This window comes from Eurosta solidaginis, chromosome 5 (genome assembly GCF_040869045.1).
Source record: "Eurosta solidaginis isolate ZX-2024a chromosome 5, ASM4086904v1, whole genome shotgun sequence".
NCBI lineage: Eukaryota > Metazoa > Arthropoda > Insecta > Diptera > Tephritidae > Eurosta > Eurosta solidaginis.
The window spans coordinates 73133591-73160602 of NC_090323.1; the positions used below are offsets into that span (position 1 = coordinate 73133591).

At 36.0% G+C, this 27012-nt stretch overlaps 1 protein-coding gene and 1 long non-coding RNA gene across 11 annotated transcripts in view; both read right to left on the minus strand.

Annotated features, from left to right (window-relative positions):
• Nucleotides 1-8254: 8254 nt before the first annotated feature.
• Nucleotides 8255-27012, minus strand: part of LOC137234010 (uncharacterized) — a 274015-nt gene continuing 255257 nt past the window's right edge. For all 3 annotated transcript variants that reach the window (XM_067757657.1, XM_067757655.1, XM_067757656.1), the window contains exons 5-6: nucleotides 9334-9423; nucleotides 8255-9269 (exon numbers count right to left, since the gene is read on the minus strand). In XM_067757657.1, coding sequence (XP_067613758.1) covers nucleotides 9091-9269; nucleotides 9334-9423 — 269 coding nt within the window. In that variant the 3' untranslated portion in view covers nucleotides 8255-9090. The remainder of the gene's footprint in view (nucleotides 9270-9333; nucleotides 9424-27012) is intronic.
• On the minus strand, nucleotides 16197-24132 carry LOC137234011 (uncharacterized). 8 transcript variants are annotated; one of them, XR_010947637.1, is made up of 9 exons: nucleotides 23939-24132; nucleotides 23113-23545; nucleotides 22822-23048; nucleotides 22532-22761; nucleotides 22135-22474; nucleotides 21585-22081; nucleotides 21394-21527; nucleotides 17446-17770; nucleotides 16197-17386 (listed from the first exon to the last, which is right to left on the minus strand). It is a non-coding gene; the product is annotated as an uncharacterized lncRNA (long non-coding RNA). The 8 variants fall into 8 exon arrangements; XR_010947640.1 differs by having other exon boundaries at nucleotides 21585-21737; nucleotides 21793-22081; nucleotides 23113-24128; XR_010947643.1 differs by having other exon boundaries at nucleotides 21585-21727; nucleotides 21793-22081; nucleotides 23113-24127.

A 27012-nucleotide genomic window follows, 5' to 3' on the forward strand; every position in this document is an offset into this window, starting at 1 on the left:
TGAAAACTGCTAAACAACAACACTGCAATCATGTGTACGAAATCTGTTTATGCAAATTTATTAAACGGGTTTTCCTCTCAAGAACTGTCACTAATTTTCTAATTTCAAAGTGTTTTATAGTAAGAATATTGAAGAACTTAAAACTTTCATTTCCTGCTGCCATGGCTCTTAAACTGTTATAGTAGAAAATTACTGGATGTGTGCTATAAAATATATTATAGCAAAGATTTTAAAAATATGTTATCGTCTTTCCTCTTTGCTAGACTAGTTTTGTATATACGCATAATTTGACTGAATATGGGCACTTCCGGAAAATAGTAAACCAGAATCGAAAACTAAACTGTTAATAAACACAACAATTTTTTGAAGAATTTTGCTAAGTTCCTTTTGTAAAAAAATAGGCCTGGAACCTGTAAAATAACATTTTTTTTTGCTTTTAGTTTCCCTTAAAAATAATTTTTCCCTTAGGTTATTTTAAATGTGAAACTAGTGTATAGGTCGTACTATTGCTGCAAAATCATTTGCAGTATATCAGACTAATAGAAAATATGCAAAGAGATGAAACGCGCATCGGTTAACGATAAATTTTAATTGTGCTGCTTGCCAAGTTCAGTTCAGTATGTAGGTACGCGGCCAATTTCATAACTTGCACTGGGTACAAACAAGTGCCCATACCCACACGATTGAATTGAGCCAAGGTAAAATTATTAAAATTTTTATATTGAATATTAAAGTTTCCTACGCTCGCAGCCACGAAATAATTTTTTTTTTTTTCAACTTATCTATTTGATCCCTGACTTCAATGACTCATTGGATAAGGAAGCAAATCTTCCAAATAAGTCATTAAACTATATATCGAATCATAAGAAATAGAATAACAGTGGGTGTCCTTCGTTTTTTAAGATTTAAACGCGTACGGTTCACAACTATGGAAGTACCCATATGTAGAATTTAAAAATAATACAAGCTGTGATATTTGATTGTATCTTACAAATAATTTATGTTTCCAATTCATTTCCAGCTGAAAAAATTTTGACTACTTAAAAATTCGTTTTTATATATGGGGCATTCCATCCCATTTCGACCAATTTTGAACCCGACCCCTTTAGAATTGGCTGAAAGTTTTTCTTCTTTTTCTAGCCTACGAAAGACTTTTTTCAGAAGTTTTTCAAATTTTTTCATCCAACTCAAAAAAAGTTATGAATTTAAAAAAAAACACCGTTTTTGTTTTCAAAATGCTATAACTTTTTCAAAAATTTACCGTTTGGGATCTTTTTTTTTTGAAAATTTGTTTTTAAATTTACTTTTCGAAAAAAATTCAAAAAAATTTTTAAAGTTTTTTTTTTGTAATTTTTCGAGATTTTTCGAATTTCGCCCTTTTTTTTCTCATAAAAAACTTCAATCAATTCTGCAATCATCCCCACTAATCCCGGAGTGGGCCGAGAATTTTTTATTTTTTTTTTTTAATTTAATTGAAAAAAAAACTTTATTTTTTTTGTATTTTTTCCGAAAAGTACATTTAAAAACATATTTTTTTAAAAAAAATTATCCAAAACGGTCAATTTTTGAAAAAGTTATAGCATTTTGAAAAAAAAATTCTCGGCCCACTCCGGGATTAGTGGGGATGATTGCAGAATTGATTGAAGTTTTTTATGAGAAAAAAACAAAAAAAAGGCGAAATTCAAAAAATCTCGAAAAACTGAAAAATTACAAAAAAAAACTTTACAAATTTTTTTGAATTTTTTCCGAAAATTACATTTAAAAACAAATTTAAAAAAAAAAAGATCCCAACGGTCAATTTTTGAAAAAGTTCTCCTATATTGCTAATAGAAAATTCTCGCAATGTGTTTTGAATTCGAAATCAAAACAAGAAAAGCTATACAATTTTTGTGATTTTAGCAGCATAAGGCAAGGTGCACACGAGGCTACGCGTATTAGACGCTGCAGGCGAAATCTGTACGCTTTGATGTCGAACACATGTACATGAATGCTTGAGAGCTGCACACGAGGGGTAAGCTGAATGAAAGGGACAAAGCATGAAAACTTCATGTAGCTAACAGCTCGGACACATAAGCAGTTTTTCATATAGATGAGTTTAACACATGCTTATGCATTATGAGTAGATTGCATGTATTTTTATGGAGAATGGTAGAATGAGCGAAACTAGCGCCATCTGATATTGAAAAGTAGCCAACTCCCCAATTTAGTTCCAAACAAATCATAAGAAGAAGAATTTGACATTTGGCTAAGGGTGTTGGCACACTGTGCAGGTGAAATTATTTTTCCTACTGGTTGGTAAATTTTCTAACATTTTTCACAATTAAAAACTGCAATATAACAATCGAATACGACACAAAAGGAAGAACAAGATGTTTGTTTATATTTTTTATACTCAGCTAAGCAGAGCTCACAGAGTATATTAACTTTGTTCGCATAACGGCAATCCGTAACGGCATAAACTAATCGAGATAGATATAGACTTCTATATATCAAAATGATCTGGGCGAAAAAAGAAATGCATTTAGCCATGTCCGTCCGTCCGTCCGTAAACACGATAACTTGAGTAAATTTTGAGGTATCTTGATGAAATTTGGTATGTAGGTTCCTGGGCACTCATTCCAGATCGCCGTTTAAAATGAACGAAATCAGACTATAACCACGCCCACTTTTTCGAAAATTTTGAAAAATCCAAAAAGTGCGATAATTCATTACCAAAGACGAATAAAGCGATGAAACTTGGTAGGTGGGTTGACCTTATGACGCAGAATAGAAAATTAGTAAAGTTTTGGACAATGGGCGTGGCACCGCCCACTTTTAAAAGAAAGTAATTTGAAAGTTTTGCAAGCCGTAATTTGACAGTCGTTGAAGATAACATGATGAAATTTGGCAGGAACGTTACTACTATTACTATATATATGCCAAACAAAAATTAGCTAAATGGGATGAAGAACACGCCCACTTTAAAAAAAAAAATTTTAAGTAAAATGTTAACAAAAAATGTATTATCTTTACAGTATATAAGTATATTATGTCAACATTCAACTCCAGTAATTATATGGTGCAACAAAATACAAAAATAAAATAAAATTTCAAAATGGGCGTGGCTCCGCCCTTTTTCATCTAATTTGTCTAGAATACGTTTAATACCATAAGTCGAACAAAAATTAACCAATCCTTATCACATTTGGTAGGAGCATAGATTCTATGACGATAATTGTTTCCTGTGAAAATTGTCGAAATTGGTTGAAGCCACACCCAGTTTTTTACACAGTCGACCATCTGTCCTTCCGCTCGGCCCTTAACACGATAACTTGAGCAAAAATCGATATATCTTTACTAAACTTAGTTCACATACTTATCTGAACTCACTTTATCTTGTGACTAAAAATTGCCGAAGTCCGACTATGACCACGCCCACTTTTTCGATATCGAAAATTACGAAAAATTAAAAAAATTCCATAATTCTATACCAAATATGATAAAAGGGATGAAACATTGTAATCCGATTGGTTTATTGACGCAAAATATAACTTTAGAAAAAACTTTGTAAAATGGATGTGACCCTCCCATATTAAGTATAATAAAATGAAAAAGTTCTGCCGGGCGAAATCAAAAGCCCTTGGAATCTTGGCAGGAATACTGTTCGTGGTATTACATATATAAATAAATTAGCGGTACCCGACAGATTATGTTCTGGGTCACCCTGGTCCACATTTTAGTTGATATCTCGAAAACGCCTTCACATGTACAACTAAGGCCACTCCCATTTAAAATACTCATTAACACCTTTCGTTTGATACCCATATCGTACAAACAAATTCTAGGGTCACCCCTGTTCCACCTTTATGGCGATATCTCGAAAAGGCATCGACCTATAGAACTAAGACCCACTACCTTTTAAAATACTCATTAACGCCTTTCATTCGATTCCCATATCGTAAAAGCACACTCCAGAGTCACCCCTGTTCCACCTTTATGGCGATATCCCGAAATGGCGTCCACCTATAGAACTATGGCCCATAGTCTTTAATACCTTCCATTTGAGATTATGTCATACAAACACATTCCACTGTTACCCTAGGTTAATTTTCCGACATGGTGATTTTCCCTTTTGTCTGCAAAGCTGTCAGCTGAGTATGTAATGTTCGGTTACACCCGAACTTAGCCTTCCTTACTTGTTTGTATGCAATTAGAAAATGTTATTTTAGTTAATAAAAGTGCGTGAAAAGTATATTTCCAAAGCGCAAAAGAGTATTCAACACCATAAAAGCTTGGCTAGACATTGTTGAAGCGATTAAAAGGCTAAAAAGTGTTGGAAACTAGAAATCACATTTGTCTCTAGTCAGCGGTGGTGTAAAGTTGCCATTCATAATTTACAAAGGCAAGGGGATGCAAACCACTTTTAATACCTATTTTCGTTTGGTTTCGGGGACGGATATACCTGAAGAAATTTAATATCTTATTTTTTTCAATACTGTTGGCTTTGTGTAGCGACGCTCGAAAGTAGCTTCGTGTGCAGATCTTGAGGCGTAGAGAAATCATAGCTATATGTCATATCTTGTACGCGTCTATGAAGCTACGCCTCGTGTACATCTTGCCTAAGTGTGACAATAAAAAATTTAAATTTAGGTAGGTACATTCGATTATTGAATACAAAAACAAAAACGTTTAAACAGCAAAATATCGGCACGCTGATGTTTGGGAATGTACCTAGGCTTTTGTAGCAATATAGGAGTATTACATATGTATATGGTTTTTGTAGTCTACTCAATATTTATATTTAAACAATTTAAAAAAAATAAAGTGCACTCAATCACTGCATCTCGCTTTGAAATAGTATTTATAAAAAAAAACGAAAACAAATTGTCTATTAATTGCATTGAGCGTTTGCGCTCGCAGATTCATAGATAGTATGTATGTACATATATATGGGGTATTCCATTCCATTTCGACCAATTTTGAAACCGACCCCTTTAGAATTGGCTGAAAGTTTTTCTTCTTTTTCTAGCTTACGAAAGACGTTTTTCAGAAGTTTTTCAAATTATTTCATCCAACTCAAAAAAAGTTATGAATTTCTAAAAAAAACACCGTTTTGTTTTCAAAATGCTATAACTTTTTCAAAAATTGACCGTTCGGGATCTTTTTTTTTGAATTTTTTTTAAATGTACTTTTCGAAAAAAATTCAAAAAAAAATTTAAAGTTTTTTTTTTGTAATTTTTCAGTTTTACGAGATTTTTCGAATTTCGCCCTTTTTTTCTCATAAAAAACTTCAATCCATTCTGCAATCATCCCCACTAATCCCGGAGTGGGCCGAGCATTTTTTTTTTTATTTAATTGAAAAAAAACTTTAAAATTTTTTTTGTATGTTTTCCGAAAAGTACATTTAAAAACATATTTAAAAAAAATGATCCCAAACGGTCAGTTTTTGAAAAAGTTATAGCATTTTGAAAAAAACACCGTTTTCCAACTCAAAATAAGTTTTAAATATTTTGAAAAAAACGGTGTTTTTTTCAAATGCTATAACTTTTCCAAAAATTGATCGTTTGGTATCATTTTTTTTTGTAATATGTTTTTAAATGTACTTTTCGGAAAAAATACAAAAAAAATTTTATAGTTTTTTTTTTCAATTAAATAAAAAAAAAAAAAATTATGGGCCCACTCCGGGATTAGCGGGGATGATTGCAGAATTGTTTGAAGTTTTTTATGAGAAAAAAACGGCAAAATTCGAAAAATCTCGAAAAACTGAAAAATTACAAAAAAAAAAACTTTACAAATTTTTTTTGAATTTTTTCCGAAAAGTAAATTTAAAAACAAAATTAAAAAAAAAAAGATCCCAAACGGTCAATTTTTGAAAAAGTTATATCATATTGAAAACAAAAACAGTGTTTTTTTTTAAATTCATAACTTTTTTTTGAGTTGGATGAACAAATTTGAAAAACTTCTGAAAAACGTCTTTCGTAAGCTAGAAAAAGAAGAAAAACTTTCAGCCAATTCTAAAGGGGTCGGGTTCAAAATTGGTCGAAATGGGATGGAATACCCCATATGTACATATAAATTTCTAGCTAAGGTGATTAAATATTAGGGCAATTCTGTCAGTCTAGGAAACGTAGTAAGCGTAAAAAATATTCCACGTTTTCTAGACCAAATATACAACACTCAGAGAAAACACCTTTTACACAAATAATATCCTTTCCATATCTACATGCACTATATTATGAATTTAAAAAACTGCCGCGCTCAGAAAATGTTTGCTTTTTTAATTGAAATTACATAAATTTTGTTGTTGCGTGTAGAAAACTGGATGGATTCTAGACAGAGAGAATGCCCCTACCCCTATTCTCATTTAATTTTTGAGGGTTTTATTTTACATACTTCAAGAAGCACTTTGTAAAGTCATGACTCGTATCCATTCAGCTCATTTTAATTTAAAAAAATGAAAATCCAATTTCGGCTAAGAGTTGAGTTTCTATCGTACAGTTCTTTTAGTTTTAGGTTTATGGCACAAAGGCCGGGTTTTTCAGTACGTGTTTAAACTCGAGGTAAATTTGACTAGAGTCTAGAGTTTCACTTATCTCAGCTTAAGCGGTCGACGTGGCATGGTTAAACTCAACTTTAACTGGAGTTTAAACTCGCACTGAAAAACCGGACCAAAGTATTAACCAAATTGGGCGTGTTTATTAAACGATTTTGCAAACTTATATTAGAAAAGTTTCTCGTTATAAAAGATAAAGGAAAAGTATACCGAATTCTTTCACGATATTTCAATCCTTTCAATTATAGCTCCCGAAACGTAAACGAATTATTGGTTTAAAAAGTGGCGGTGTTACTCCCAGTTTTAAATATTTTTAATTTTTTGTTATAACGACATTTTGAAAGCAAAATAACATCGTTATTAAATTATTTTTCGCAAAGATAAATTTGTATACGATCCTTTTAAATATCTTTTGTATAAAACGAGGCGTGGACCTTGACCGATTTTGTCCATTTTTAATAGAAATTTTCGGGATTATAAGAAAAATATCTGTGCGGAATTTTGTCAAGATCCGTCATTCAAATTTTTTCGCAAATAATCTATTATATTCGCCTAGGATCCCTTTAAAAATCTTCTATACGAAAGTGGACGTGGTCTTAAAAATCATTTAAAAATGTTTTACATGAAAAATGGCGAGTCCCTCACGGACTTCAAATATTATTCTCGGGCTCATTCCCTATGATAAGGATGCCAACTTAAACCTTGTTTGATTTTTGACCAATAATATTTGAAGAACTGTTTTGACAGAAATTTTAAATAAGGGCTATTGGGTCTGCATTCTTAGTGAATAATCACGTTTTTTCCAAATTTTTATATGTATATACAAAAAACTGAAGTGTTTATCATTCGATTTCGCTCATTTTAAATAGCGATGCGTTCCAAGGAAACCACATACCAAACTTCATGAGGTATCTCATAATTTGCTAAGGACGGACGAAACAAAGTGGCTTAATGAATATCTTTTTTCACCCTGATCATTTTGGTTTATGGATGTCTATATTTATCTCGATTAGTTTATCCGTTACGCGTATTGTTTATTGACGTTGTATTAATTTACAATGTAGGAACAATAAATTGCATAAAAACAACAAACCACATTATGTTATTTTCGGTCATAGATAACGTGCGTTTCGTCTTTCCATATTAAATTATGTTTTGAAGCTTAAAACTTCAATTTTATGTCGATATTCACATTTTTTCCACAATCATCACGGATAATTTATATAATTTTATAGAAGTCCAAATTTTCTTTTGAAAATGGTACTTCAGTTTTCCCCATAACTTCTTTGTTAAGGCCACAAAGCTAAATTTTGATACCATCAAGTATGAAGAGACCATTTTTCCTCTTTTTATTTCCAAACGAATATACATACATATGTTTGTCAAAGTTATCAAAGGAACAGTTGGATTAGGCCTGGCAAGGTGCGTAAACCATTGCTGTTGCTAGGTTTCTCTAGTATTTGATGCAGTTTCTCATCTGTATTTAAATTATACATAGCGCTTATATCGATTGCTGAGTGGAATATCACCCTATCTCGGCTGCCGTTTCGAAAACGCTCCATCGCAGAAAACGTTCTAATAACGCTCTATTTCAAGGTTTGTTTCAAAAACGCCCAATCTCAAATCTTTTATTCAAAAACGCCCTATCTGAGCTCAAAGTTAATAGATTTGACGTTAGCTGGGGTGTTTATGAAAAACATTCTGAGAGCATGCGAGCATATATATGCAAACATTCATAATTTATTACTTTAGTACTGTAACAACTAACAGTTAAGTAGGTATTATATTCATTATAGAGTAAACATAAAACTTAATTAAAACCTAATAATGTTTATAATCTACGTACATATATTGCTGTACGAACATAGGCTTCGTTTTAATGTATGAATATATGGTAATTACACTGTTTCGACAGCTATTGAATTAGGCGAGTGACAGTAATTATTATTATTTACAATCGCTTTTTATAATTTTTTGGTATTTTACAATCTTTAGTTGTGTGACTTTTGGTAGTAATTCTTCACTAATAGTAGGACTATAGGCGGCAAAACGAAAAATTGGCGAAGCAAATGACTTTCAGTTACATCAAATGGAACTATGATAGACTATAAGAAATGTAGTTATTTGCAATGTAAGAAAACTTTCCATTTTAAGTAAATATACTAAAGGCTCGGCTTTTCAGTTCGAGTTTAAACTACAGTTAAACTTGACTAGAATTTAAACTTGCTATATTTTATGCTTAGGCCAAAGTGCGAATTTAAGATGTTGTTAAAGTCAATCTAATTCTGATATTATAGCCGTTTACATAAAACTGTGGCTAAGAGAGGAGGTGTAAACTCTAGTTAACTTATACTTGCATTGAAAACCCGGGCCTTAGAAATGCTTGAATGTTCATTCGATTCACCAATTCTTTCACTTAGCCACTAATTTTACCGCCTTCATAATTTGATTTCTTTTATTTTAATCGCTCTTCGTTGCACATGCACGTCACTTATTCGCCTACACCTGCACACAGACACATACACACACACGAGCGTAATCTAGTTCTGCGTCGCACTTCATGTGCTCTTTACATTACACAGGCGATCGTACCACCAGGTTACCAAGTCGAATGGCTTGAAGTCAGTTAACACTGGACTAGGCGGTTCGATGCAGTAAATCGAAGCAGTTGGCTGAGGTGAAGTACACACCGATGATGCGGCTGAAGATGTCGAAGTGGATGCAATAGATGAACCAGCTATAAAGTAATAACACATTTATAACAAGCTTTTTTTGATTTGTAAAATTAGTTATATACTGACCAGAATTGTTATTGGAGTCCGCAGGTAGATCGTGACCATTACTTTCAAACACCGCATCATAAGGATTATGCGCCACAATGACATTCCACGCTGTTGGTGAAAGAAAGTTATCGTTAGTATAAAGGTATAAAGTTAAAAGAAGTTATTGAGAAGAAGCAGATTAATCTATCTTTAATTTTGTTAAATTTTGAATAATTTACGACATCAAGTGTGACAAATCCAGCCTTCCAGGGCCTTCGGCGCAACCACATAAAATAGCGTTTTTATTTAGCATTTACTTTTTCGCTGTCATTAATGTGTTGCATATTTGTTTTATTTAAATAACTTATAAAAAAGCCTATTGCAGTCGAATAAATCTTACACACCTCATAACTGAAATATACCGATTTGACATAGAAGCTTATTGGAACCACATGCTTTTAATGAAGTAATTAATTTTTCCTTGTTCTGTGCGAAGGGCCTCTTGCTCCTTTAACAAACATCACCCACTTGCCGAAAGTTAAGTTAAAAATTTGTCAAAAATATTTACATATGAGCCGTTTATTTTGAAAGTGGCATAAGTCATTTCCAACTCATGGTCTTAAATGCATTGTTATTTTTGAACGAATGCATATATAGATGGTTCTACAATTATAAAATAATAATAAGAATTGCATCTTTTGGATATTGGACTCTAACAAACTGGAGGCGAGGAGAGATACCAACAAATTATCACTGAACCTAAACGACATGAAATGACTTATGCCACTTTCAAAATAAACGGCTCATATATGCAATTATAAAGTGACTAAAAATTTGAATTTTGTATACAAATTTTAGTTAAATAAGCGCTTTAAGTACGAAATTTTACCAATTATTTCATTAAACGTCGTGTTTAGGCTGAAAATTGTCCATCAATAGGAAAAAATTAAAAAAAAACGATAAATGCAAAGATAGTTAGGTCTAAATACAGTAGAAAACTGGGCCGTATCGTGTTTTACGATCCGTGGTCGAAATACATTCTTTAAACCACAGGGTTCGGATTGGGTGAATCGCAATAATGGCATATGTTAACTAGTGGCCACGCGTACTTATAACATCCATAGTTTATGATCATTATCATAAATGGTTTGACAGAATCATAATTATAGGTTGAATGAAAAAGGTTTTCGATCCGTGATCGTATAATACGATACGGGCCCTGTATGAAATACTTCCCTGTTTAAACGTACACAAAATTCACAATATAAGCACTCCAGTTATAGCGTTCCCAGCTTATTAACACTTACCATTTTCCGACTTATAAGTACTGATTTAAATTTCTCTCATGCAAAACTTGAATACATAAAAACGTTACCAGCAAATTTGTAACCGGATAATTATGTAACTGATAATCATCAATAATTCATGGAATCGCGATTCTGGCCCCTACGTAACTTCTACACCATTGTCTCGTGTAAACTATACAATAACCTACCTGCTGGGATACAGCTTATTGGAAGGCTACCAGCGTTTCTGAGGGAAGTGAAGAAGTGACTTTTTGGTTTCAATTATGAGGAGATAGAAATTATATTGCGTCCTATCTCATAATTCTTTGCTGTTTGTTGTACGATGTATTTTATAGTAAAAAATTACTTTGTGTCTATAATTATTGTTTGTATTTATACTAGCTGTATTTTAATTCTTTACTCATGTTTAACATATAAATTGTACCTTTTTATTATACTGCGCCACACAAGCATTTTAAAACAAGTAAGAAAGGCTAAGTTCGGGTGTAACCGATCATTACATACTCAGCTGAGAGCTTTGGAGACAAAATAAGGGAAAATCACCATTTAGGAAAATGAACCTAGGGTAACCCTGGAATGTGTTAGTATGAGTCAGATATCAAATGGAAGGTATTAAAGAGTATTTTAAAAGGAAGTGGGCCATAGTTCTATAGGTGGACGCCTTTTCGAGATATCGCCATAGAGGCGGTAATGAGTATTTTAAAAGGGATTGGGCCTTAGCTCTGTAGGTGGACGCCTTTCCGAGATATCGCCATAAAGGTGGACCAGGGGTGACTCTAGAATGTGTTTGTACGATATGGGTATCAAATGAAAGGCGTTAATGCGTATTTTAAAAGGGAGTAGGCCTTAGCTCTGTAGTTGGACCCCTTTTCGATATATCTCCATAAAAGTGAACCAGAGGTGACTCTAGAATGGGTTTGTACGCTATGGGTATCAAATGAAAGGTGTTAATGAATATTTTAAAAGGGAGTGGGTCTTAGTTCTATAAATGGACGCCTTTTAGAGATATCGCCATAAAGGTGGACCAGGGGTGACTCTAGAATGCGTTTGTACGATATGGATATCAAATTAAAGGTATTAATGAGGGTTTTAAAAGGGAGTGGCCCTCAGTTGTATATGTGAAGGCGTTTTCGAGATATCGACCAAAATGTGGACCAGGGTGACACAGAACATCATCTGTCGGGTACCGCTAATTTATATATATATATGTAATACCACGAACAGTATTCCTGCCATGATTCCAAGGGCTTTTGATTTCGCCCTGCAGAACTTTTTCATTTTCTTCTATTTAATATGGTAGGTGTCACACCCATTTTACAAAGTTTTATCTAAGGTTATATTTTTTGCGTCAAAAACCAATCCAATCAGCATGTTTCATCCTTTTTTTTCGTATTTGGTATAGAATTATGGCATTTTTTTCATTTTGCGAAATTTTCGATATCGAAAAAGTGGGCGTGGTCATAGTCAGATTTCGCCCATTTTTAATACCAAGATAAACTGAGTTCAGATAAGTACGTGAACTAAGTTCAGTAAAGATATATCGATTGTTGCTCAAGTTATCGTGTTAACGGCCAAGCGGAAGGACAAACGGTCTACTGTCTATAAAAACTGGGCGTGGCTTCAACCTTACCAAATTTCATAACGGTTGGTAAATTTTTGTTCGACTTATGGCATTAAAAGTATTCTAGACAAATTAAATGAAAAAGGGCTGAGCCACGCCCATTTTCAAATTTTCTTTTATTTTTGTATTTGGTTTCACCATATCATTATCTACTGGCGTTGAATGTTGACATAATTTACTTATATACTGTAAAGATATTCAAATTTTGTTAAAATATTTTTTAAAGAGTGGGCGTGTTCGTCATCTGATTTTGCTAATTCTTATTTAGAACACATATAGTAATAGGAGTAACGTTCCTGCCAAATTTCATCATGATATCTTCAACGACTGCCAAATTACAGCTTGCAAAACTTTTAAATTACCTTCTCATAAAAGTGGGCGTTGCCACGCCCATTGTCCAATATGTTTCTAATTTTCTATTCTGCGTCATAAGATCAACCCACCTACGAAGTTTCATCGCTTTATCCGTCTTTGGATTATCGCGCTTTTTCTCTTTTTCGAAATTTTCGACATCGAAAAAGTGGGCATGGTTATAGTCCGATTTCGTTCATTTTAAATGGCGATCTGAGATGAGTGCCCAGGAACTTACATATCAAATTTCATCAAGATACCTCAAAATTTACTCAAGTTATCGTGTTTACGGACGGACGGACGGACATGGCTAAATGAATTTCTTTTTTCGCCGAGATCATTTTGATATATAGAAATCTATACCTATCTCGATTGGTTTATGCCGGTACAGGGTACCGTTATGCGAACAAAATTAATATACTCTGTGAGCTCTGCTCAGCTGAATATAAAAAGCGAATACCGAATGGAGGAAATGACATTTCCACTGCTCATAAAATGAGCAATTAATGTTATTATCTATTTTCTTATTTAATATTAATTTACATTGAAATACTTCATTAGAAACCATTCATTGAAAACCATTAAGTGCTTGGATAACTCAAGATCATGTGGCTATGATGGAATATGAATATGTGGCTTATTTTGGTAGATATCCTTGCACACCTTTTCAATTCTAACGTTTTCTCTGGAACTTTTCCGTCCCACTTGAAATGTGCTATTGTCATTCCACTTTTTAAAAAGGGCAACAAAAAAGACAAAAACAATTATAGACCTATCTCTTTGCTGTCCGCTATTTCAAAGGTTTTTGAGAAACTGATTAAAAATAGGATTCTTTCGTTTCTAGAAAATAAAAACTTGTTTAGGATGATGCAGTTCGGTTTTAGATCAGGTCGGTGTACTGAAGATGCTTCGCTTAACTTTTGTTCTCTTATAAATGCCGACTTAGATAACAGAGAGCTCTCGCGCACCCTGGCATTATCACCGGCAAAATCCAAGGCCACTCTGTTTACGACGTGGGAGGAACAGATGTCGCAAATATTTGACGGTCACGTCGATAGTGTCACACTATCGACTGTCAGTAACCTAAAGATCTTAGGAGTAATGTTCGATAATACTCTGGCCTTAGAGGCGCATGCCACCGACATTGTATCTAAAGTACAAAGCCGCATCAAAATCCTAAAGTCGCTCGCCGGCAACACCTGGGGAAAAGATAATAAAGAAACGTTGCTAACCACGTACAAAGCAATTGGCCGGCCGTTCATGAGCTACCTGTCACCAGTTTGGTCGCCTAGTCTTAAAAACACATACTGGAAAAGGCTGTAGCCTGTCAAAATGCTGCAACCAGAACTGCCACTGGATGTCTCCTTCCGAACACCACCTATATAGTGAGGTCAAAGAGTTCAGCATTAAAGATCACAACGAAATGCTGAACAGGGAGTTTTTGCTAAATTGTCACAAACCAGTACATCCTAGCAAACAACTACTTGATCTAGCCCATCCTCCACGGGGATTAAGGGAACATCTCCATAAGCACTATGAAGAGATCCGGCACCTGCCAACACAGGCGTTTAAACCAGGAAATCATAAGTAGGGCCTAAGCCAGATCCACACAGAATCGAACCCTGTTATTAATATGCAATATCCAACCCTTGCAGAAGAAGAAATCACACTACCAAGTGAGACGCGACTCACCCTGGACAGGTTAAACTCTTACTTGCCCAGAATCAACCCGACATATGTACGTAATGTATGTCCTGCATGCGGCGTGTCCCCACATGACACCAACCATCTTTTCAATTGTAATGTGGAACCTACGCCTCTAACACCAATCTTCCCTATGGTCCGCCCCTGTTGAAACTGCCAGTTTCTTTGGACTCCCGTTAAAGATCTTTGATGACAATTTGTGAGTGGTCGTGCCCATTGAATGGGGTGAAGCACTGTTAACACAACAACAACAGTAAAACATGTGTATGCCCAAATTTTCTTCTGAACATACATATGTACATACATAAGTGTTTAAGTACAACGCACTCAATTTCCTACATGCCTAAATATACATATGCACATATACATAAAATGCTACAATAGGAATATACTAAATACATTTCTTAATTGTTCCTTTTTTTCGAAAACTAAGTACACAAGCAAATATCTCAAAATACATGTGTCAAGTGCTTCACTAAGTCTGTCGATTGTTAACGTTAGTATTTAGATATTTATTTATGAACATCAGGGATGCTTATTTACATATGTACGTACATATGTATGTAGGTATGTACCCAATAGAGCCAGAGATCATGGTTTCAATGAGCCGATAGCCCCCCTGCGAGTATCGAATTATTCTTTTCTGCCTCCTTTTCAACTGGGCCCGAATCGTGTTATACGATCACAGATGAAAAATCAATTACACTCAAATGATTGTATAACACGATACGGACCCTGGATAAGGGAATTAACCCAACCGAGTAATAAGGGAATTATTTAAATAACATAATTATGTGCAAAAGACCTCATAACTTCCATGAATGAAGCTGAACAATAATCTGGTCAAATTTCAACTAAGGGCCTAGAATTTTTTTCGCGTACACAATTCTAGGTCATTCAATTCGACCTTAAGAGAGAGAGAGTTGAGAGTTTTTTTATCGAGAGCGTTGCATCGATAAAATGGACGAGCAATTTTTTTTTTATTTGAGAGAAAATTAGGAGCAGTTTCATTTATTTCCTATTTACTTTAGCATTTAATATGTCTATATAAATATTTAATATCGGTTTGAAGGGAATTAAAGCGGTATATAAGTCTAAAAAATTTATATATTTGCTAAATAATTATCATTTTTCTTGGGTTTTTTGCAAATTCATCTAAAATTAAATCTTTTATCTCCGCATCGTTTTCCTGAACCAATTTTCTGTGCGCACTTAGCATGCATAAACCTTAAAAAAAAAATACATGAATTTACAGTAAATATATTTTTGAAAAGAAGTTTATTCACCATTAACAGCCTGATTCTAATGTGGTAACAACTTTCTTTACCACGGCAACTTTCTCCATATGGTAACTTTTATACCCTTTTGGTATTCTGCCCACGACAGTAGCCGGATAATTGTTTACCCACTAAAATAGGTGGTAACGTCGATGTAACCACACAAAAGCTGTTGTTTAGAAAAAGGCAATACTGAAAAATAAAGAATTGTGAGCGCAAAAAAGTAAGCATAATAGTAAAAAAGTGTTGCCTCTTGCTATACATCCCTGCAAAAACGCTCCACGTCATTTTACTAGTCATTTTACGGTCATTGTGACTTTCTGCAGCGGTTATATTCATAGTCACGTTTGCATGGGCGTGATGAACTTTTGTGACCAAATTTTCCGTTTCGTTCCTATTAATGTGATCGTGCATTCCGCTCCCACTTATAGGATGTGAGCATAGCACTGTGCTGCTCACACACGTCACAATGCTCGTCAAATGGCGGTCATTTTTCCGTCATTTCACTCTACATTTTCGAGTCATTTTACAATCAATTTTACTGCGGTTTTACCATTTATATAACCGCCATATAACGTGAATTTTACCTGCAGATTTACTTTACCTGGAGCAGCCATATGAATAAAATATGAACCAAAAAAATTGAATTTTCAATATTTATTATTTTCAATATTATTATATATGTACATGAACTTGGAACTTATATTAATCCAGTTCATATAAAACAGAAGAACTTTAATAATAAATAAACTCGCTTAATTGGTTTTTGTTTTCCAATTGAAATCTCTTCTAAGCGAGCAAAAAATAATTTTAAGCTTCAGAAAAAACTCCAATTATTTGAATAATCTACAACTTAAAGCTTAGTAGAAATTCAGATCAAGAATATTCAAAGGTGTCGTGGATCCGATTGCTGTCGTAATTGAAGAACTTAAAAATGTACGACTATTAATTGAGTCAGACTTATTATTGTTCTAAATCTAATCATTCAAGCAATAATTCTGCAACCCAAAGCAGGAGTATTGATTGGTTTCAAATCTAATTCCGACAGCAATCGTATCACATCCCTTATTATATATGTACGTGATATTGCACCTTAAATTAATACAATTGATATAAAGAAAAGTAAGTACTTTAATAATAACATAAACTCTTTTAATTGGTTTTTGTTTTCCAATTGAAATCTTTTCTAAGCGAGTAGAAAATAATTTTAAGCTTCAGAAAAAACTTCAATTATTTGAATAATCTACAACTTAAAGCTTAGTAGAAATTCAGATTACGTTTACTCTTTTTTCAAATCAAGAATATTCAAAGGTGTCGTGGAATCCGAATGCTGTCGTAATTGATGAACTTAAAAATGTACGACTTGTAATAAAGTCAGACTTATTATTGTTCTAAATCTAATTATTCAAGCAATAATTCTACAACCCTTAGCAGGAGTATTGATTGGTTTCAAATCTAATTCCGACAGCATTCGTATCACATCCCTTATTATATATGTACGTGATATTGCAACATAAATTAATACTGTTGATATAAATAAAAGAAAATACTTTAACAATAAATAAACTCTCTTAATTGGTTTTTGCTTTCCAATTGAAATCTTTTCCTGTGCAAGCACATCGCTAACCTGTGTTGTCAAAAGATATGATTATACTGTCTTCGATAGATAGTCGGACCAGCCGCTACTCGGCGAAGTAGAGATGACCGTTGTGTCGGTGGTAGCTGTTACAACAGCAGTTTCTAACTTTACACCATCCGTACAGTGTTATGAATGCTTCACTGCCTTTTCCAATTGCTTGGCGCCAGCAATTTTGCTGTTTTTAAAGCTTTAGCTGTAATGCAAATATATAGATGGGTTAAAGTGGTTTTCGTATGTTATTCAACAACTCACCCTATACCATCATCACAGCCTCCTCATCGATTTTGAATATGTGTACTGTTTCAGTATTCAGACCCAGTTCGTGCAACCGATTCATTCATATACTGTGGGTATTTGAGCCGTAGATGCAATGGAAGATATTTTGATTCTTTTTGAAGTGTAACATTTATAAACAGTTGGGTTTCTCTGCTGTCACCATCACCACTAGAGAGCTATTGAAGAAACGCTCGACCAAGATAATATGTGAGATTTACACGCATAGATTTCTTCCACCTTTTCACAGTTATTGATGGAGAAAATGCGAAAGCCATATTTACCATCCAATACCGAAATAGAACTGTAGAGGAAGAAACATTTTATAAAATTTAATAAAATCAAAAAATGATAGTTGTGCTAAAATGGGGTAACGTATTGTATGTTAAAGTATAGCGAAGTCTCAGCGGCTTTGTCCTGGTGAAAATTGAGTTTGAATAGGTTTTATTCTTCATTATTAGAAACATGTACGAAGGTACCTGGTAAGATATTAAAAATCCTCAACGCTTTTTTTGCTATAACTTAAAAAAACTCATATTCAAACTTCTGCTTAACTTCTACATATCAATAGCTACCTTTACCACCAGGAGTCACTATTGCTTCTACGCCTATGCTATTGTTTCCTACATCGATGAACTTTGTAATAAAATAAACAGCTATCTCCCCAATCTCTCCAGTTTTGTCGCCTCGCGAAACCTGATATTTTCATCAACCAAATCATCGGTGACCTTATTTAAAACATGCCAAATGTCGACCGTGTTTGGGAGCAGTGGTGGACCCAACAGAAGAGGAGATCGAGGGCTTGGCATGGGCTCATGAGGCGGTAGAAGTAGGTCGAAGGCAGTTCAAAGGGTTTGCTGCGAGAAACCCTCGGTTCTGCAACCGGTATGAGGAGGAAGAAGCGTCGAATGGCAGAAAGGGCCCAGTCCCAGAGCCGCGACACAGGGCAGTCCCATAGACAAGACAAGTAGGCCCAAAGCTGTAAGACAGATGGGCCCCAATAGCGAGGTAGCAACTACCTCGAAGGCTGCGAGTCAGAGGGAAGTTCCCACTATGGAAGTAGGAGTTAAGCCAAAGGGAGATAACGCTAAGACTCCGACTTTCTCGGAGGTGCTAGAGGGAGCTAAGACTCCGGCTTTCTCGGAGGTGCCAAAGGGAAATAACACTAAGACGCCGGCTTTTCCCGAGAAAATGAGTGATGTGGCAAAGCAGTCACTGCCTGTGGCGCTGGTTGATCGTAGCAGTCCTTTCGAACAGATGACTAGTGAAAGGTGGAGATCTGTAGAAAAGGAGCTTAAGATGATGCGGGAATAACCAAGTAAGCTCCTTCCAACCTTTGATTCGGGGGATGGTATAATGGTATGAAGATGATAGCGTGCGACAACATCGCGAGCTTGCGGTGGCTGGAGGAAGTGGTTCCAAACCCCAAAGGCAGGGCACGAACGCGCGTTTTGAGATGGTGGATAAAGCGCAAATCCCCAAGGTACCAAAAGTTAAGGTATGGATGCGGATATGAGTGATGAAGTCGGAGGATACAATGCGACTTTTTCAGAATCAGAATCCGAACATACCGACACAGGATTGGAAGGTACTTACTGTATCTCGGCCTACGGAGGAAGGTCAGTTATACATTTTCCAAATAAACAAGCAGGCGGAGGATATATTGTACGCGCAGCTTGGAAAAATGTCCTTAGGTACAGGCAAAATTTATATGCTACTCAGGAAAAGAAGTCGCGGGTATTAAAGTCCTAACACGCTGGACGTGGGCGAAGTCGAAAAGGACCTCAAAAGCCTAAGGGAAAAAAGACAGGTGGAGGTAGCCCACGTCACTCCGAATGTGTTAGAAGGGGACCAACAGCCAGATGGTGCTGTGAGTCGCACAGAGGAACACCCGGCACAACAGGTACAAGAGTCTGAAGGGGGCTTCGAACACTCTAAACCAAAAGGGCTAGGGGAGGACGACGACGTCCCGATGAAGGTGCTGGAGGGGGACAAGCAGCCCATTGGTGCTGCGAGTCCTACAGATAAACCTCCAACACAGTAAAGTGGCGTCGAGCGAACTCCTCCTCCTAACGCGCTGATACAGGAGCCGTGGCTTCCATCGGGAGGAAAGGTTTCTGGAATATGCGCAAACGGAAGGACGGGTGCGAGCTGTAGTAATGGTAAGGGAACAGCTGCATTCATATGTGCTGCCTAATTACACTACTGAGGACCTCGTAGTGGTGGTGAAATCGCCGGGCTCAGATGGTACATGTCCGGCCATGCTACAAGTTTCAAGTAGGGCGGTCGTGGGATGGCTTAAAATAATATTCGATGGGTGCATAAACTGAATCATGTACCGCACTCTTGGAGAACTGCTCGTGTAGCTTTCCTACCAAAGGCGGGGAAGATCGGTCACGTGTATCCTAAAGATTATAGACCCAATAGCTTACCATCATTTCTGCTCAAAACCTTTGAGAGGCTGCTAGATGTGTACATAAAGTCCAACGTGGATGAAAAGCTGCTCTCCACAACACAACAGGCGTACACCAAAGGCAAGTCAGTGGACACCGCATTGCATAGGGTGGTAATAGGCATAGAAAAACCCCTGGAATATAAGGAATATGCTCTAGAAGTCTTCTTAAGCATTGCCGGGGCTTTCTAAATGAGCGATTATTGATGGTCTTAATTACGTTAAAGTACATCCAGCCTTACCCAGATGGATCGACTGCATGTTAAACTGCAGTAAGATTACATCGCAATGAGGATTGTACGCGGCCACGAAATTAGTGGACAGGAGCACTCCGCAGGGAGGGGTGCTATCAGCTCTGCTGTGGACGCTGGTCATTAACCAGCTGCTTAGGGGATTCTACGAGGGACCAGAAAAACTTACGGTTTACGCAGATGACGTTGCATATGGTCTTGTTTACAAAGAGGTACAAGGTCCCTAATTGGACCAGGCCTAAGTTAGGAGGGGCGACCCTACGGGAGAAACCTTGCACAAATTATCTAGGAATGATCCTAGACAGTAAGCTGTCATGGCAGCTCAACGTGGAGGAGAGGGTGAGGAAGGCTTCAACGGCACTTTATGCATGTAAAAGAATGCAAAAGAACCGGCATATACGATCAGAAGGAACTCGATGACGATGCCTAAAAACTAACAACCAAAAGCAATAATTATCATTTCACTGACACAAATTTTATAGTTTTTTTTTCGGGATTTGGACACAATGTTGTTGTTGTTTTTGTAGCGATAAGGTTGCTCCCCGAAGGCTTTGGGGAGTGTTATCGATGTGATGGTCCTTTAGCCGGATACAGATCCGGTACGCTCCAGTAACACAGCACCATTAAAGTGCCTGCCCGACTATCTCGGGAACGATTTATGTGGCCACATTAAACCTTCAGGCCATCCCTCCATATCCACCCCCCCCCCCCCCCCCCCAGATCCTTGTCTGTTAGTGAAACAGGATTCGCCGCGGATAGGTGATGTTGACAATTGGGTTTGGAAAAGCTATATATTGCGCTGGCAACCTGAAGGGCTGCGCTACACAGCCCCTTGAATCTGGTATTTTAGTCGCCTCTTACGACAGGCATACCTACCGCAGATAAATTCTGACCCCTAACCCGCTGGGGGTATTTGGACACAATCTTTTCATTATATTACTTAAAAATTTAAAGGCTTCATTCTGTATTGCGAACGATAGCTCAGACGAACGATTCGCCTCCAAACGATATCGTCTAGCAATGGTATTCTCTATCATTTTCGTTCGGTCTTTACTTTTCTAACTAACAGGAAGGCAAAAGTAATTGTCAAGTGATAAGTTGCCATTGTTTAACATAGTGCAAATACACTAGCGATTCGTCTCTGATCCGCATCGAAAGTTCGTTTCGTAATAGAGAATGAGGCCCTAAGATTAGAAATTTTTTTCAATTTGTATTTTGACTTACCAGCAACAACAGAATCATGTTTAATTGTACGCCGCACAAGCAATTTAGCATCATGTAACGAAGCTCAGTTTCTTCCAAAAATTATTCAACACTGCCACGTAAAATCATTAACGCAACCTTTAAATAATTCTAAACTATAAAAATGAAATTAATGTCAAACCTTGGAAAATGTTGAAACGTTCACCACCAACCTGACGTTCTTCAAAGTAATCACATTGACCCAAAACACTTGAATTAATATCATTAGCTGTAGTCATAACAGCACCACCACAAGCTTTCATTCTACGTTTCCAATCTTCTTCTGGTACATGAACAGCACAGAACATATCACGATCTGCAAAATACTGTGTATCAACATCACCAATTGGCAATTTAGAAAACACAACATTGGCGCCTTACTTAGCTAGTTTATTCTACAGAATACGCCATTCAGCATCAACAATTTTCTGATACTCTTGGACATTAGAGGACATTGCTGTGGCAGATCATTTTTCCAATAACACTTTGTTGCTCCTTTGATTGGCGCTTCGACATGTAAAGCCATGTCATATTTTAGCATGCATAATTGTAATGCTTTACGTATAGCTTTAATGATGATACGTGCATGCACGCCTTCCTCAACATCTGGCTTAACTTGTTTTAAGATTTCACATGCTTAAAATACTACTGAAGTGGTGCCATCGCCGACCTCATAAGAGAAACATTTTTATTCTACACATTCTAATATAACAAAAAACTTACCTCAGCATTTTGAGATTTGGCGATGTCTACTAGAGTTTTACGGCTGGATTCACAATATCCAATGGTTTCATAATGGTTTCCCCATCATTTGAAATTGTGGCCTTACCACTGGAATCAACAATATGCTTGTCAATACTACGTGAACCCAATGTAGTGCGTACAGTGCCACAATTGAATGCGAGGCATTGATGTTGGATATGAGTTGAGGTTTACCATGAGAGCTATCGGTACCCAAGCATTTTTTACACAAATACTCATGTACCCAATACAAGTTCAAGACATTCATATTTATCGACACGCTGTCCGGTATGGCCCAAATGTTGGAAATATGCAGTTGGCACTGTTGAGAAAAAATATGGATCAATGAAGACAAGTAAAAGTGAAATATTTTTTTTACCATCTCTTGTTACTTTACACATTAGACATTGGAAACGACGACCAGCATCTACAAGTTGCTATTGAGCCTTGCAACGATTGCATCTAATTGCACCCAATTCACCAAAATTTACAATGGGTGGCTCATATTCACCCTCAACCGTGCGTGCCATTGGTGAGACGGTAAGTGTAATGGACAAAGCTGTTGTTTTTAATAAATCAGCTGTTGCAGGTATGCAATACAAAGACGACCTGCAGAGAAGAAAGGTCAATGTAATTGCCAAACAAAACATTAATTTCGATTATCGATACCTAACGTAACGTGGCGAGGAGTTACCTTGATCTTCTACCACATATTTTGTGGTCACCAATGGTGGTAATAAACCCTGTTCATTAGTAATAAAAGCACCACCAGCGCTATTTTTATTATAAATGATAACGCTTATCGGATTTGGCATCTGATCGGGATCTAAACGGCGTTGGGCTTGATCATACTGTTGCGGCTGTTGATATTTACCAGTAACAGGTGCAGGTGGTTGCTAAAGAAAATAACACAAAAATAATCATCAGCAAATTTGTAAATTATTAGTTGTATTAACATACATTATAACCAGGACGTCCGGACGTGTCCGGGTATTGGAGGTTGACCCGGCTTGGGTGGTTGACTGAGCATTGGCGTCTGTCCAGGTTGCGTTGGTGGCATCATAAAAGCCATCAATAACAAGTGCCAAGAATATATCCGCGGCATACATGCCGACCAAAATGATTCAGGGGGTTGTGATTGCCAACCTCACCTACCCGTGGCGAATCCTGTACCTAACAATTTGGTGTGAACAATTGGTGCCAGTTAACCCTCTGAAATAATCAGCGAAATTGTACGCCATTGTGTTGGCATTAATTTGGCAAAATGCAAAAGCTTTTCATCCTTCTCCCATGACCATTCTGTCTTCTTTATGCTAGGATCAAGCCATTCGTACCAGCGTGCCTTACATTGCTTGGCAGATTTGCGGTGCAGCAGTTATGCAATACGTGACCACTGGTTTTTACCATATATATATTTTAAGGTGTGCAAACTTATAACTTAAAAGTTATTTGTTGTTAAAGTTTGCAAATTTAGCAAATTTCTATAGCACTTTAAATTACAATTTACACATCTTTCAAAACCTTAATCCACATACACATTTTTGTATATTTCACATTTCATTTTTGCATTGTTTTCACTTATTATAAATGTTTTTATTAAATCAATCGCGCTTTTGTAGCAACATGCACATATATATATATATATATATATATATATATACATATATTTTATTGATGACATTACAAAGCTGTGCTGCCACATATATATACGTATACACATATAAAATTTGTATAGAAATTTGCAAACTTTAACACCAAATAACTTTTAAATTATAAGTTTGCGCACTTTAAAATATATATATATGTGATCTGGAGAACTCCCTCTTAATTTTAAATCTTTCCGGAGATATTCCATTTAAAACTCTCAAAATTGAAAAAATTTTCGACCACCAAATGTTTTGCTGTCTCTGCTGAATTAGAAATGGCGGATTTTTTTGCACGCAAAAATGACGTATTTTGCTATCCCTATAAAAATAATAGGTGCGAGAGAGCACGATACATTGTGGGAAAGCTAAATTTATCAACATGCTATTTCATTTGGAGAATTTTTCATTCCAAATCGTCACCCCTGTCAAAATTTCGTGTGTCTGTGTGCGTTTTTGGTCACACGATTTTTGCAGGGATATTTGTTTCCATGTACTTTCACAGTATATATTACAATATAGCTATGTAAAAACGTATGCATGTATGCACATATGTGTATCTACGAGTGACACATTTTCGGTAAAGCCATGGCGGAACCATACACGGTGGCAGCATGGTCACATACCTACAAACATAAATAAAAATTCCATGTACTTCGTTTTTGTAAATTCGATGGACAAATGTCAAAATCGTACTGCGCCGGAAGTTGATGTATCAAACTAAATAAAAAAAATTTATATTCAGTTGTCCCATGCTGCCACCTTGTATCGTTCCGCCATGGGTAAAGCGAAGAAAACCAACTTTTAAATTCCACCACAGACACTGGTGAGTTTTTCGGTGATGACAGCCTTCCCACTTTGGCCAGAATCGCGAATAAAACCACTGGTAACGATTTTCGGTTACATAATGTTCTGGGTACAATTTTACCGGTAACGCTAAGAATTGGGAGGTAAGTCTATATTCCGTCATTGTTGTTCTCAACCACGTTTTAACCCTCTTCAGAGTGCTGAAGGAGCGCTCCACCGTAGCGGTTGTACAGGGCATTGCCAGCAGTATTCCAAAAGCTTTTCTTATTTTTGGATAAAATCCTGTATTCTCGAAGGCACACACAAGTTCTATTGTTTGTTGATTTTGGCAGGCCATATACCACAATTCCACTTCATTGTCGATGCCATCTAATTCATAAAAAACTTTGGCATCCACAAGTTTGCTGCTAATGTCTTCAATACTGGTATTTTTTAAAATATTTGGATGCAACGCAGTCAATGAAAAGGTAGGATTATTTTGCTCCGAGAACCTCTCATTAAGGGAACATACTAGAGAGTCTAGATAAGGTACAAAAACTGCTCGCCGGTAATACTCTAAAATAGATGTAAAAGGAACGTTCGATCTATTTGTTTGCCTTTCCACCACTCTCGGCATGCTCATTTCAACAGAAACACTTTCAGCCAGCTCAGAAGCATCTTTGAATATGTTATTGAATACAATATCAGTGGTCGATCTATGCGCTTGCACTAGTTCCAAAATTTGATTATGTATTCGGCGCATTTTATAATGCCATTTTCCTTCGATTGCATTTTATTCGCTACGGGCTCAATAATAACAAAATATTTGGAAATTATGCAAAGGCATAAAATAAAGACAGATTTACATGACGCGCTGTGCAACTAATACGCGTGCTTTCTAGTGGCCGCATTTCCCTCTATACTTAGTTTTTCAAGAGTCATAACTATTGCAACAAAGTGCTTTTTACAAAGTATTTTTTTCCGACCATCGGGTTTCACAAAGCGAATGGATATTGGGCACGTACTGTCTGCGTATAGGTGATTCTTTAAAGAAAACGATTATGTCTTTAATTGTGGAAATTGTGTTCCTTATTTCGGCAACCTTGTTCAAGTCATTGATTACTAAATTAAGTCTATGGCTTGCACAATGAAAATAAAGGCTTTTCGGAAACGACTTCTTTAAAATTTGTTGGACACCATTGATTTTACCAGCCATGGTAGCACATCCGTCAAAGCCAAGTCCAACTCATTTTAGAGGGTCAAGGTCTAATACAAAAAAAATTCCCTGATATTATCAGCTATTACTTCTGCCTTCATGGACTTGAGTTCTACAAAGCCCATAAATTCTTCCCGAATAAGCATTTGCCTCTGATCAAAAAAACGAATCCCTATAGAAAGTTGCTCTTTTCCTGCCATGTCCGCTGTTTCGTCCGCCAATATACTGTATGCCGTTGTTTTTTTTTATATCTTTGCAAATATATGATTTTAACACATTTGCGCAAATTTCTAACAGCTCATTTTGGATTCTTGAAGTCGTATATGGTGCATTTTTGTTACCTTAAATCTTTGATTTTAGGCATTCATCCCCAGATTCTATTTTCCGCATCAGTAAGCCGTGTAATATGCCTGGAAAAAGGACATCCAGTCTTTCAGTTTTAGATTCACACTTATTTACAAGAACATGTATCGAGAAATTACCCAGAAAGTTCATGAAATACATATCGTTACCTTAATTCACAAAGGCCCTAACTGACACATTTTTGCGTTTTTACATATTTTAGTATGATATATTTATATACACCCTCACTACAAATTTTAAAGTGTTACTAGCAATAATAACGGAGATATATAAAATTGACAAAGCTTTATTTGCATGCGTTCAATGTAAAAAAATTTTGTTTTTTGTTTCTCCTGTAAAATTTTTTTCATGTCAGTTATGGCCTTTGTGAATTAAGGTAACGATATGTACATATATAAAATTGCCTTCATTGTTTAACTTTCCCCGTAGTGGAAGATCATGTGTACCACAAAAAATTATTGCAGACAAAATAGATTTTAAAAAGGTTCTATTTTCCGCCACAGTTTTATCGTGTCCACTTTGCATTTGTACATCAACTGGCTGTTGATTTAGAAATAAGTGTGCTGGCTGTGCTGCTTCCTTATGTACATTTGACGCGACGTGGTTCTTGCTGTATTCATGTATATTCTTATACTTCACGAAAGGTGGAATAACAAAGGAACTTACAATCCCACGTATTTTTTGTGGTTTAAATAAGACACAATACAAACAGAAAGTTCCTTTTAGCTTGCTTGAATATACCATCCATGGTTTATACATTTCGAGCCAATTATAATTAAATTTTCGTTGTAAATGCTCAGCATCAGCTGAAAAATCATAGTGCACCGGTGGTACCCAACAGTTTAGAAGGAG